The sequence below is a fragment of the Malurus melanocephalus genome, unplaced genomic scaffold, assembly GCF_030028575.1.
Source record: "Malurus melanocephalus ecotype Western Australia unplaced genomic scaffold, MMel_1.1 scaffold_228, whole genome shotgun sequence".
In the NCBI taxonomy this organism is placed as follows: Eukaryota; Metazoa; Chordata; class Aves; order Passeriformes; family Maluridae; genus Malurus; species Malurus melanocephalus.
In genome coordinates, this window is record NW_026623460.1 from 221,992 (window position 1) to 236,632 (window position 14,641).

The 14,641-nt window shown below is 42.2% G+C and overlaps 1 protein-coding gene across 4 annotated transcripts in view; it reads left to right on the top strand.

Annotated features, from left to right (window-relative positions):
- The window catches only part of PALM2AKAP2 (PALM2 and AKAP2 fusion), a 252,737-nt gene that overhangs the window by 116,104 nt on the left and 121,992 nt on the right, over nucleotides 1-14,641 (top strand). For 3 of the 4 annotated variants that reach the window (XM_057374544.1, XM_057374546.1, XM_057374547.1), the window contains one exon: nucleotides 5,198-5,899. The exons of the other annotated variant lie outside the window; for it this stretch is intronic. In XM_057374544.1, coding sequence (XP_057230527.1) covers nucleotides 5,198-5,899 — 702 coding nt within the window. The remainder of the gene's footprint in view (nucleotides 1-5,197; nucleotides 5,900-14,641) is intronic. 4 annotated transcript variants of the gene reach the window in all.

Genomic DNA, 14,641 nt, shown 5'->3' on the forward strand with positions numbered 1-14,641 from the left:
AAGTATCTTCAATATGGTCCCTGGGTTGGTCATAAACCACATGTTATGATAATATCTAAAACCACTACAATAGAATCACAGTAGAAAGACATGAAACTAGAATTTCAACAGAGTCAAAAGCTCAATCAAATTAGCCAGATTTGAAATACAAAAGGATCATATGTGTAACCTTTCTAGGACAGCATCTTCCAAGAAGTGCTAGAACTTGTTGCCCAAAGTCTCCCTAATAGATCACACATTGTTGCACATCAGTACTCCATACCATAGGAAAAAATATGTATCTTGCAACTTTTCTTAAATATAGAAGCATAAAATAGTAGGTTTGAGTTGGAAGGGGCCTTAAAGGTTATCTAGTTCCAACACTGCTATGGACAGGGATGCCATTCACTAGAGCAGGGTGCTCAGGGCACTATCTAGCCTGGCTTTGAAAACTTGCAGGGRTGGGGATTCCACAGCTTCTCTGCACAACCTGTTCCAGTGCCTCACCACCCTCTGAGTACTTAAATCTGCCCTCTTACAGTTTCAAACTATTGCCCTTTGTCCTGTCTCTATCTACCCAGATAAAAGTCCCTCTGTCTCATTTGTATAAGCCTCCCTAAGATACTGAGAGGCCACAGTAAGGTCTCCCTGAAGTGTTCTGTTCTCCARGGCTGGACAATCCCAGCCCTCTTGGCCTGTATTCATGGGAGAGGTTCTCCACTCCTCTGATGACCCTCACAGTTCTCCTCTGGATCTTCTCCAGAAAGGTTCCTGTCTTTCTTGTGCTGAGGATCCCAGAGCTGGATGCAGTGCTCCAGGTGGGGTATCACAAAACAGAATAGATGGGGATAATCCCCTCTCTCACCCTGCTGGCCACACTGCTTTTGCTGCAGCCCAGGATACAATTGGCTCTCTGGGCTCTCAGTGCCCACTGTGGGCTCATGTCCAACTTTTCATCCATGAGAGCTCCCAGGTCTCCTCCTCAGGGCTGCTCTCAGTGACATCTCCCAGTGTGCACTCAGTTTGGAATTGCCCCAACCCAGGTGCAGCTCCTTGTCCTTGCACTTGTTGAGCTTCATAAGGCTCTCACGGGCCCACTTGTGGGGTTTGTCCAGGTCCCCCTGGATGGCATCCCTTCCCTTTTTTGTGTCCATGGCACCGCTCAGCTTTGTGCCATCTGCAGATTTGCTGAGGGTGCATCTCACTGTCCCTGTCATTTATGAAGGTACTGAGGACATCAGTGCCAAGAGAGAGCCCTGAGGGACACCACTCRTCACTGGCCTTCACCTGGACACAAAGCCATAGACCACAACTCTCTGGCCAGTTCCTTATCCACCGAACAGTCCATCCATCAAACCYRTGTCTCTCCAATTTGGAGACAAGGATGTCATTGGGGACCATATCAAAGGCCTCACAGAAGCCAAGATAGATGACATCTGTTGGTCTTCCCTTGGCAACCATTGCCACCATCCATCCATCAAAGCATGATTTGTCATTRGTAAAGCTATGGTGGCTGCCTCAGATCACCTCCTTATCTTTTATGTGCCTTACATATCATCTAGGGGAATCTGCTCCATGATCCTGCTAGGCACAGAGGTGACAGTCACTGCTCCGTAGTTTCCCAGTTCTTCCTTTTTCCCAGTTCTTCCTTTCTCTCCTTTTTCCAGTTACTGGGGGCTTCACCTGAATGCCTGGCTTTTCAGATATGATGGAGAGCAGCTTGGCAACAACACAGAATTATAGAATCATTGAATAGTTTGGTTTGGAAGAAAACTTAAAAATCCCTTCATTCCAACCCGTCTGTTAGGGGCAGGGATACTTTCCACTAGACCAGATTGCTTGGAACTCCATCCAACCTGCCTTGAACATCAGCCAGTTCCCTCAGGACCCTGGGAGTGCATGTCATCCAGTCCCACAGACTTGTGGCTATTCAGCTTCATCAAGTGATCTCAAACATGTTCTTCACTTGCAGTGGGAGGATCTTCACTTCCCTCACACCCCCCCAGAGTATCAGGTGCTTCAGAAAACTGGGAAGCCTGACTGCCAGTGAAGACCAAGGCAAAAGGACTCATTGAGTACTTCAGCCTTCCCCTCATCAGTCATCACCCCTTTTCCTTTCTTGTTTGCATGGAGTTACATTGAGCTAGACTACTTTTGGCCTTTTTTTTCTGACCTATCTACTTAGAGAATCCCTTCTTGTTACTCTTCGTGTCCCTTGCCAAGTCCTATTCCAGCTTTGCCTTGGCTTTCTTGACCCCATCCCTAGACATTAAACCATACCATATTCCTATACTCTTCCCAGGTCCTGCTTCCACTGGTAGATGTTTCTTGCTCACTCCTTGGTTTGAGGAGCTGATTTTAACTCAGCCATGCCGGTTTCCAGCCTGCCTTGTTTGATTTCCTCCACACTGAGAGCTCAGCACACTGAGTGCAGGAGAGCTCTTGCACTTCAAGAAAAGTGGTCTCAAAGGGTTGCCAGCTCTGGTCAGCCCTTCTGTCCTTAAGGACAATTTCTCAGGGAATCTCATTCACCAACTCCTTAAGCAGTTGGAAGTTCGCTCTTGTAAAGTTCAGAGTTTGTCTTTGCTCCTTGCCAGGCTCATGCTCCTCAAGATGACAAACTCAGATAGGGCCAGGTCCACATGATTTAACTCTCAGATTTTCCCTGTCTGYTTCTTAATTCCCACTGTACAGGCCTTCTTTTAATACAATGGTGGCCTAAATTTGTGCATCAAAACAGGGAGGGTCTGACAGGTTGCACCCTCTTCGGCATTACAAATACCTGCCACTCAGGTTTTTCACAGGAAAATAACCAGTCTGTAATGAAAAGCCACGCCCCAGATAATATTTTTAGTTTTCAAAGAAAAGGAGAAGCACAGGGGAGCTCAGGTTGCTGTTTCTCTCTRAGAAGGTAACAGCCAGCTGATGGGCTGGTGGTGCCCTCTCTGTAGGGTTCTGGACAAACCAGGAACTTCTGCCCATCATAGATGATATTCTGAAGGTGCTCTTGCCGCCTCATGATTCAGCTTTGCTCCAGTTCAGCAGTTCAGTCCAGGCCATTCAGAAACCTGTCTGTTTTAGCATCTTCACCAAAGGCTAGACAGCCTCTGTTTTTACCTTTGTAATGTTGAAAGTTACTGAACAGTATCTGCCTGAGCAGCCCTGGTGAGGTCAAGCAATGTTCCAAGCCCATCCACCCAAGCCCTAGGCACCAAGCCAATAAACAAAATCCTTCTTCCTTTCTTCTTCCCCTCCAAGAAACTGCACCCATAAAGGAGAAATTGCTAGAGTGTTGGTGTTGGCACCTTCCTCTCTTTGTTTCATTATCCCCATAAATTGGATTAGAGGCTTCAGAGCAGAGGCATTTGGATAAAATATAAAGGACACTTGCAGACCAGTTCTGGCCTGGGACAGTCCTGAGCAAGTGATCCATGCCAGCTACTCTCTGAGCTGCACCRTGGGGCTGTCTGCCACAATTTCTCAGAGCAATTGTTTGGTAGTTAATTGCTACCAGCCCTGGGGCAATAGTTTTTTTTCCTTATTTCCAGCCTTAATTTCCTGTTTSCAACCATGCCAGCTGCCTTGCAGTCTCCTGCTGCACACCTCAGAGCAGAACTCAGGTCAGTCCTGCAGCTGCCTTCTGGCTGCCCAGACTGCTGTGGGATGGCCAGGCACAAAAACTCCAGCATAGGAGGGAGATCAAACACTGTAAGACCAACTKCACTGGGTACAGAGGGGACCATGTGACAGGGAGAAGCTTGCACCCACTCACCAACACACGAATTTTGTGTCTAGCACTATAGGCAGTGTCATGATACTTGTCATGATAAATTTTCTATTGCTAATGAAATACGTCGCTTTAAGTTTATAGGAAAAGTAATTCTGTGTGTGAATAAAAAGATAGAGGAAATACATTAAAGCAAGAGTAATTTTTTATATTGATTATTTTTTAAAATGCAAACATGCCAAGCTACATTGGTTCTTGGGGCAAGGATATTCTGTACTGTCTTGAAAATAAACCAGAAAAAAAAAAAAAAAGCAAACATGCCAGTTTGTGGTATCCCCAGGTAAGATAAATCATGAATATACCATTGAGGTTTGTTGATGGAAGTGATCACTGTAAGTTTCATAAACACTTGTCACTGCCTGTGGTAATTTGTAATTAAGTGTCTGTGGATGTCTGTCCGGGAGCCAAAATGTCTTCATATGCATACAAGGAATGCTTAAACAAATGAGCACTCTGGAAAGTCTGAGATACCTTTGCACATTTTTTCTTTGAAAAGCTGTGTAGCGATATGTCATCATATCTCAAAATGGGTGTTGGAGCAGAGTGGACTGCTCATCTATTCCTGCTGTGTGGTCTATGATTTTCATCTCATTACTACATCTTTTACTGCTAGAAAACCTTTGCTCTTCTAAAGCAACATCTTTCACACARTTTTTACCAGTTGTTTCATGACTCTTTGAAAATCAGTTCATTATTAGTTTTTTCTTCAACTTTTGCAATGATGCTTAATGCTTAATTCACATAAAAGAGGGAGCACATCTTGGCTGTTTTGTACATTCTCTTAACCTGGAAGCAGAGTCACTGTTGCTGTCTTGGTGTGGAAGCTGAGAGAGCTGTCCTGCCACACACCTATGGGAGAAATTATCCTATTACTGTGTGATTCTGTTTTCCCACCTGTAGAACAGAGATAAACAAGGTTTCTTCACCCCTCTAAAATGTTTTGACTGCTACAGATGGAAGAGTTAAGCAAGGACAAGCATTGACAATTAAATGATCTGGGTGTTGCAGCAAACAAAACTTGTTACTAACTAACTGGCAGTTTGATGGCAGAAAAGAGAGTAGAGAGGTTCTCTCTGGATTTTGAGGCAAGAATGGAAAATTAGAGGGCATCCTGCATGCTATCACCTCCCCTTGTTCTAAATTAYACCTAACCCCTTGGCACACCTGGGTGACCAGAGACAGCTCCGTGTGGTGTGAGCTGGGAGAGCGGGTCCTGTTTGCCACAGATATGCCCAGCYTCCACCTGCATAAAAAGCCATGGCACAACAGTGTGCACAGCGTTGCATCCCACCTCTAACGTAGAACACTTAGCCCTGTAGAAGCAGRAGGTAGCAAAAAGGGGCACCATAGTTTTCTTTGTCTGTTTGGCAATTAACCATTCACTGGCTTTTTTTGTTGTAACATGCACTTCCTCTCTTGTTTTCATTCAAGCTTTGTGCACCATGGAAATTAATGTGGAGAAAGACAAACAGACAGGAGAGACCAAGATTGTCTCTGCTTCACCTGTTGGCCCAGATGAGGCCCATCAAAGAGGATTCAAAGTCTATGATGATGGTTCCAAGGTAGTCTATGAGGTTCACTCTGGTGGCACAGTGGTAGAAAATGGAGTACATAAATTAAGCTCAAAGGACGTAAATGAACTTATGCAAAAAGCTGGACAATCAAGTGTAAAAGGAGGGTATGAAAAAATGACTGTGTCAGACAGAAATGTGGTAGCCGATGGAAACCTTAGCCATATGAAGGAGCAAATGCTCTTCAAGGAGGCAAAGCTGGAAATGGTACACAAATCCAGCAAAGGACGCGCTGTAAACCCTCAGCCACAAGACAAACCCTGTGGTGAAACCCCAGAGGCCAGCGCAGATCAGCCAGTGACAATGATATTTATGGGCTACCAGAACATCGATGATGAAGAGGAGACAAAGAAAGTGCTGGGCTACGATGAGACCATCAAGGCAGAGCTTGTGCTGATCGACGAAGATGACGAGAAGTCACTGCGGGAGAAGACAGTGACTGATATTTCCACCATGGATGGGAACGCCGCTGAGCTGGTCTCTGGCAGGCCCCTGTCGGACACGACAGAGCCCTCCTCTCCCGAGGGGAAGGAAGAGAGCCTGCCCTTGGAAGCTGCCCCAGGTACACAAAAGAAAAAGCGCTGTCAATGCTGTATTGTCATGTGAACACCTCCTCCTTCCCTGCTCCCAGCAGCTCCTGCTCCATCACTTACCTAGACCTCACTGTACTTCTAACTGCAATACTGTGAACTGGAAGTGAATGCCTCCATTGCCTTGCAGTTGGGTTGTTTTTCTTTCTAGTTCTTCAGGAAGAGGAACGCATGGTTTTTWTTCCCATCAGACATACTATTTGGTGTTGGGGAGGGGTTGGGAGTTTTTGGCTTCTTTTTTTTTGTGTTGTTGGTGATGGTGTTTTGTTTTGTTTTGGTTGGTTTTTTTCCTTAATACTACAGAGTGAGAGATAAATGAGAAATGGAACACATGTTTTCATATTTATTTGATTTTTATATATATGTTTTATATATAATGAAAACACTTTTTATGTTTTTTCTTTAAATATCTGGCAGGCTTGATCAGATTCCTAGGGTTTTGATGGAGTCTGAGTTTCACAGCCATCAGATATGGGAGCCTTAAAAAGATGTTACTTACTTCTCTTTTTTAAGAAAAATCACATCTAAGCATTATTTTATAGATCACATTTTTTATTTCTTGGGGGAAGTCTCAGATGACTTTACTGTTTCAATTTGCTAAAACTCAAACAAGTCTTCCCCCAAAAAATTGCATAATTTTGCTTTATAGTAACTTTCCAGTTTAGTTTGCGGTGTCAGAAAACTCCATTAGCCATTTCTGCTCATTGGTGATACCAGAAGTGGACCTTAATTTCTTTCTAGAAAATGTATGAATGATCATTTTGCCTTATATAAATCTTCCAGATTACAGTATTGTATATGCACTTCATCTCCCCAAATTACAGTTGAAATTAACTTGACATGAAAAAGATGCAGCTGTCACACCAACAGAAACAGAGTCACTGATCTAATTATTTGCCTTTCAGTAACTCTGCCAATGTTTATACATGAAGYTTTCCTGCTGAACTCCAGTAGATGAGGGATACTGCTTTCTGTTTCCCTAGAATACAAATGAACTTCTCTCACTGTCTAACTCTGTTCCTATTGGATTCAGTGGCGAAATTCTCAGTGCTGGGAATGGGAGCAGGGCCAGGGTTTTATTTTGTAATAAATTACAGAAGTGTAATTTCTCACAGAGTGTACCTTCAGTGCACCTACATAATGACAGGCAATTGGGTCTGATCCTGCCCTGCTTGTCCAGGTAAAATTCCCGTGGAGGCACACTGAAGTTTTGTCAGAGCAACTGTTTTGGGAGATCCTATAGCTGCAAGACTAACATTTTCAAAAACTGCTGGTGGTTTTGGATGCTTCATTTTCTAATGTGGGGCGCAAAAAGACGCCTGATTTCTGGTAAATTTTTCTTCACCTGACCTCTGAAAATCAGGCCTCTTAAAAACAACTAAAGCTGAAAATGTAAAAATGTGAAGGCATCCAAAATCAATAGATGTTTCTTTTTTTCTTGTTCCTTGATTCTTCTCAATGAGAAAGCAGCTAGCTTTTTCATGGTGAGACATTATGAACCTGATTCTTGTATCACACTGGTTTAGCTTCACTCACTGTAGTGGAGTTACTCTGGAATTACAACAACTTGAGTGAGATTAAAAATCAGGTTTCTATTTTCTGACAGTGTGAACAAGTACTGAATATTATTTTGAAGTGTCTTTGAAATGATCAGACTTTAAAAATCAGTAACAGCAACTTAAAAAAAAAAAAAAAAAAAAAAAAAAAAAAAAAAAAAAAAAAAAAAAAAGCTTAAAAAAGAAAAAAAAAGAGAAAACAACAAAAAGCCTCTTTTCAGTCTGAGGTGATTCCTATGATATTACTGTTCTTTCTTGGATGGTGCTTTTACTGCATTAATTGTTAGTTCAGAGCATCTGATTAAACACAGCTCTTGCTCTGTACTCTTTTCTTTCTGTGCCAGTATAAAAGACACTTGTTCAGTGGTGGTGATACCAGGCACACTGAAAACCTACACATACAAAAAAATCTGCAAAAGGTAGTTCCCATGTTAAGTCACTCAGCTGTCAGTATGGAACTGGTCAATGAAACTTCTCACCACTGCCCAGGTGACTGTCAGCCAAAAAAAAAAAAAAGTAGTACCCAAACAAGTAATAAAGAAAGCAAGAGTTGTAAAAGACAGACTCACCTTTTTGACACCTGTAGAAATTTTACTGACCTCCATATCTGCTGCAGTGGCAGAAATGAATAGACTTCAACATGCTCCCTGTGCCTCCCTTGGAGGCTTTTAAACGGGAGAAGGACCAAACTCACCCAGAGAAGCTCTGCACATCATTCTTTGACTCAGGCTTAGGTGGTTAAGTTTTATCAAAGAGGGGAAGGCCCACAGCGCCTCACCTTGCAACAAAAAAGTCTGGTGACTGTTAGAAACTAGCAGCCTGTGTGTGGTTTTGGTTGGGTTGTGTGGGGGTTTTTGAGGGTTTTTTGGTTGGTGGTGGTTGGGGGTTTTTTCTTCCCTTTTTCTTTTTTTTTCCCAGAAATGCTAAGCATTTGCAAATCTAAACATTTCTTAAAGCAAGACCCTAAGTTTTCAAGCCCAGTGTGGCCGGGTGAGGCTGCTCCCAGGCCTGTTTAGGAGCCTGGCAGCACGAAGGGTGAAGCCCTTTCTGTTTTGCCTCTCCCTGTGAATGATGTGGGAGCCAGGGGCGCTTTGCAGTAGTTCTCTCACTCTGGGGCCTGCTCACCTCAACCATAATACTCGGAAACAAATCCATAAATCTCCCAGCCCTGTCCTCCAGGCCTGGCCAGTCATCTTGTTGCTCRCCACCTTTTCCTCTGTGGGTGTGATGCCACCTTCACAGCCACCCTGGCCTCGCAGTGTRTTCGTAGCCTGATCATTTTTCCCCTGCCACTCCTCTCCCCACATGGAGTTGTTTTTTTTTTTTTTTTCCAAGCCTCCTGCTTGATATATTTGGAGTATCATACGAACCTAACCATTCTGTCCCTGCATCTCTTGAGCCACTGTCAGATGACCTTCTGGTTCAGCACCCACTCAGCATTTTGGGGATGACTCCCGTAGCAGCCAGCTTTGGGAGATGCTTGCTGACGCTGGCGCCAGAACGTCTGAGACCACTGCAGCACCTGAGGCACGGCACGGTGGGGACATGGTGGCACACCAGTCCAGAAGTGGCCCTTTGATGGTTAGAAGTAGAGCACAAGCCTTATTAAACCTTAAACCTCTCAAATTCCTACTGCTCAGTACTTGTAGCTGACTGACCTAGGAAGGCCAGTCGTTTTTATGTGTTCACATTCACTCCACGGTTAACAGGCCCCGGTAGATCCAGGAAAGCTAAAGGTTCACCTGCCTAGGGCTGGTCTGTACAGATCAAAGGGAGTTCTACACCTGAGGTCAGGAAAAACATGGATCTGAAATCACAGGGCCTTAGCTGAAACATGCTTACTCCAATCATCCTCCTCCACAYGGGCAGCAGCCATGCCTGGACATCWTCACCTTGTCCCTTTCAGCCATGAGCCTGCAGCCAAGGTACAGGGGAATTCAGGGGCATTAGCCCAGGCTGACGAATGTAAATTGGTTTTCCAGGGATGGTTTGGGCTTTGAAGGGGTCAGTTCTCCCCTTACCCTTGGATTGGAGGCTGCCTGTGGAAATCCATGCACAATCAGGCGCAAGGGAAGCGGTCTTCTCTRTGGTCAAGCAGGGAGAGATTTTTGTAAGGATTGTTGTGGGATGAGGTTTTTTATATTGTTTTAAGCAAAATCCCTGTCTGTTTAACTTATGCCATCACACGTGCATTTTCAGTTTCAGCACGAGGGGATACAAAAAAGTAGAGTCAGAAACTGGTTCAGTAATAGCATTTTGCCACAACAAACTGCTCGCCTTAACTTTTTTAAGAAAAACAAAAAGAAAACCTCTTTTCAGTGTATTTTTTCCTAGACTGGGAAAAAAGTAACCTAGGAAACTTTTTTATATTTTGTATTTTCTAAGTTTCTATAAATCCACTCTCCATGTCGTCCCTCGTTTGCATTCAGGGACCATTTCTTTTGCAAACCACTGCATTTTACTTCAATTCTTTTTTTCTTATTTTTTTTTTTAACAGAAAAAAAATACAAATCAAAAAACCACGGCATTATGATTAGTGGCTAGGCAATCTCTTTCAATTACTAGAATATCAATACAGAAAGAAAAGAATTACAGGGTTGTTTTCTTTTTTTAATTTCTTGTGGCTGATGTACTGTATGGTATATGTTTACAGAACTCCTCTGGTCTGCCTTTGTGATGTTATCTAAATGAATGACAAAGTAGGTATGATGTGCCATTTGACAGTTTGCCTTAGCACTCTTGGGTTTCCTCCTTCTTTTTTGTATCTTTTATTTCCTTATTTCTTTTCCAAAAAGTGCAGGCTGTATTCCAAAGCTGTATAAACACAACATTATCTTTCAATCCCCAGCAAGAGAAGCTTCTCCAAGGAGTGTTCCTCTCTAGTGCAGTACAAGACTTCAATCCTGCAGAGAAAAAGTGTGTGTGCCTAATTCTGCTGCGTGCAGACCTATTTCAGTCAACAGGACTGCTCACAGGAAGAACATTGTAGGCATCTGCAAGATCAGGAATGATGGACACCGAGTGTAGTTTGGGTGTTCCTTATGTACCGATACAGATTTTCTGCGCTGCTGAGTTTGCCCAAGGCAGTGTGTCCGAGAGGCTAACTCTAAGCATTGCTGCTTCTACTGAGAAAAACACAAAATAAAGTGGTGCTTAGCATCTGGTAGGATCAGGTCCTGAGTCAGCATAGCTACCATCCATGAGCAAACATTCTGAGGGACTTCCCTGATGGATAATACGTTAGTCCCCTGCCATTGTACCTAAGTTCACTACTGATTCCTCACACCTAAAATTATTAAGATACTGCAAGCTAATCCGAGCAGGAAGATAGCATACAGAGCTGCTAGAGAAATAAAAGGTATTCTACCTTTTAATTTACTCAGACATCCAAATGGCATACTTGGAAAGTAAGAGGGGATATAATAGGAAATGTAGTATTTTACATTTGTGTATTTTTTTAAGGAATAAATATTTTTGTAATGAGATACAAACCCTAAATGGGTATTGAGTTTTGGAATATCATCCTTCCCATGACATTGAGCCTTTCAACTTTTTCATATGTTTATGACAATGCCCAAACTTCTTGGGATCTTTTGTAGACCTAACCACAATTTTTTCCAGGAAGAAGGATCACAACACTTTTTAAAGAGTCAGGTTAGAAGCGTAGAATCCAATATAACTGCTATAGACACAGCTAAATAAATAAATGTGTTCCACAGAAAAAGGTGGAAGTACACCTTCTATAGCTAGACAAATTTATTTACCTAGAAAGTCAACATAGTAGGCAATAGCTACCTACTTTCAGCAGAGTTGTATGGCTAATAAAGGAAATACATGTTTTGTCATATTTTATCCAACATAAGATTTCAAACTGCAAGAGAGAGTGCCACTGGAAAGAGTTGAACAAAATATTTTAGACAAAGTAGAGGATTAGCCTACATGCTGAGGCATGGATTCTTTATTTTTTCTAAACTCACTAAGTTTCAACCAGTTCTCGCTGTCTATTGGACAGTTTAGGATTTGCTCAGATTCTGTTTCTTGACTCTCCTGAGCAGCAAGAGTAAACTTTAGTTCTGAGCTTAATAGTTGCAGACTATGACAATATCCAACGAAAATACAGATTCTAATTTTTGTATGTAAAAGAGTAAGTTGTATAAAATGGCTGAATTTACACAGTTTAGAATATAAATGGATTGTCACCTAGTCCAAAGAGAATATAAATCCAACTTGTAATATAAACTTCTAATAATTACTTAGCTGTAAATAGTGACAAGGGTGCATGAAGTTCTTAAAAAATGTCCCACTTGTATTTAAAATGAAACGATTATAAAAGTGAGCCTTTTTTCTCGTGGGTTCGAAGAGTCTTGCAATATCTATAGCTTTTTTCCTGTGATGGTTCCACTTAGGCTGTTCAATGGATTAAGAACAGGCCACTTTTTTTAAGGGCAAACTTGTGAAGAATTCTGAGCTCCTTCCTTCAGTTTGCAAAAGCTTCTCTTAYTTTGTGGGGTTTTGCTGCTATTGTATTGCAAAGCTTTCCTGCAATTGTTTCCCAAATTCTTATCAAAGGTGGGTTTATGGGTTTGTTTTAGGAATTAATCTACTTCAGGAATTGAATAAAGAACCCCTAATTATTTTTTAGCAATAGCTAAGTAACTCAAGTTCACCAGTTCGGGTATATTTATGCATTATTAACTTGCACTGGTGTGTTAGTGACTTGTACCAAAATTTAGACCTTGCATATCTGCTCAGCAGGTCCGTAAGACCTAAAGATTTGCCCATGAGMATAAAATCAAGCACCCAAGTAGCCCTTTTTAATTGGATGACCCAGACAAGTGAAATTTAAGCACATGCACAAATGTGTATAGGGTTCTGGTCTAAGCAATATGCTACAGGCAAGGCTTATGCTGCTTTAACTGTGTCTTCTCATTAGTTTAATTAGAATTTTAAATGGTGTTGTGAAACTGGTGCACTTTTCTGCAGAGGGTTTTAGAGCATGGTCTCCTTGCTGACTGTGTTTGAGGAGACAAACACCCTCCAAGAACTCTCAAAACCCCACTGCCTGCAGACACAGGGGACAGAGGGGCAAACCTGATACCTCCACACAAACACAACAGAAAAGAGGCAGTGTAACTTGCATTTCCAAATTTTTCTCTCTGCACACCTCTGCCCCAGATTCTGCCTGTCCCCTGTCTCTGTACTTGCTCTCATTCTGGACACTGTTGCTCAACTGATCCCTTTTTCCTCATCCCTCTGCTTCTTCTTTTGGGGTCTCCTAGAAGAAAGCAGGGGAAGAAAGGAGGAACTGGAATTACAAAACTCACATTAGGCCTGCTGGTGTCAGTCCCAAGAAATTATGGTATCTTGTCYTCACTATCTGGACATTTTCCTTCATTTTCCTAGATTCTTGGGACATATTTGATATTAAAGGAGCACTCCCCCAGTCTATTCATGTGGCATCTTATGGGTTGACCAAACAGCGAGTTCCATTAAAATCTCACTATTTAGGTAAATCTGCTGTCTCTCGCACTATTCCTTTGGAACACACTATGCCCCTTGAACTCATATGAGCCAGATATACCCAGGTACATAAAATATCRGCATCCAGAAGGTTTTTTACAGTTTTTACAGCAGCAGAAGGGAATCCACCCCGCCATATGTCAGGTTGCAATTGGCAGGGCAGAAGAGACAGGAGAAAATGTGAACTTCCCCACAGACTGATCCAGCATGCAAAGGCATTCTCAGTAAAATTAGCTGCCAAGAATCTACTGGTATCCCTCCAAGATAATATGCCTGGCAAAAAGAGGCAAACTCAAAAAATTAAGAAGATTTTGTGCTACCATTTGAAGTCCCAGTTGAAGGTGGTGCTTAAGCTACATAAACTTAAGCGTGTGCTTGAAAAGTAACACATACTTAGCACTGTGCAGATTAGGGATAGCCTTGAGGATGTGTGAAGATCAGCCAGTATTTATGATTAAGGTGCTGTACTGATGATGGTCTCAAATACTGTCCCTGTTATTTTGCAAGTATGAATGTAGGAATTGCTAAGGGGCAGATAGGAGAGAAATAACCGATTTGAAAGCTTTTGCTTCTCCGTTGACCAGCTGAATCTGACTGCAGTGAACGTAGCCAAGCAAAAGCAGGTCAGGACAAAGGCAGAGAATGCATTTCTGAAGGTTTTCTGCCCCTCCCAACTACGTTCACTCTATAGACAAASAACTACTTTTTATAGGGGTTCAAGAAAATGTTGTGTAAAATGCAGCTTTTATGGTGAATGTAGATTGTGGTTGAGATTTTTTTTAAGCTTTAGTCTCCCACTTTCTTTGTGAGCTAATGTAAATAGAATCCCATTTTGCTGGGGAAAAACTGCTGTGCTAACACTGGATTAGAATCGCTGGGGATAGCTGCTGTACTTTGTAACCTGAAGTGTACTTTTTTGACTGTTATGTTTTTTTTTCTTCAGATTAAAAAAATGAGTACAAAAAAAAACCAAAATAAAAAAAAACAAGAACACTGCCAGCAACAGCCATGCTGTAACTGTGGCTTCTCTCTTTTTTTTTCTCTGTACAGTATTACTAGTAAATAAATCTGCCTTTTCACTGCGCCTACTTCTGTGTCTTTTTACTGTGTTTCTCTCTACCTACCACTGTTCAAGATATGCTGTGATCTCAAGGACATACCACACTGGATCTGCCTCTCTCACTAAAAGAATTAAAGTACTAACGCCACAGTTGGGTTCTTTTTCTTTTCTTCCACTGCTGTGCCCTGCTGCTGTTATTTTTATGAGATCCTTCATACATATTAACTCATCSTACCTGCTACTGTCTCATTTCCTTTTTCCTTTCCTTCTCATGTGATACTTTTCCAAGCATATTGTGGACCCTGTTGCTGTAGGATCACATGGCACATTTTCATTTTTGCAGGAGAAAAGGGATGGGGTTTAGTCAGCAAGGCAGTACATTCTGTGTCAACRTATTTCCTGACTGAGGGAAGTATTCAATACAGCATATATAATTTGTGAGAAAAGAACACTAAATTATTTAAGGACTGATAAAGTAAACAGTGTGCAGTTTTCTTTCAGGGCTTGTCACAGACAGTGCCCTCTCTGTATCGGGACTGGAAGAACCTCACCATAGTCTGACTTGCAGGGGAAAAAAA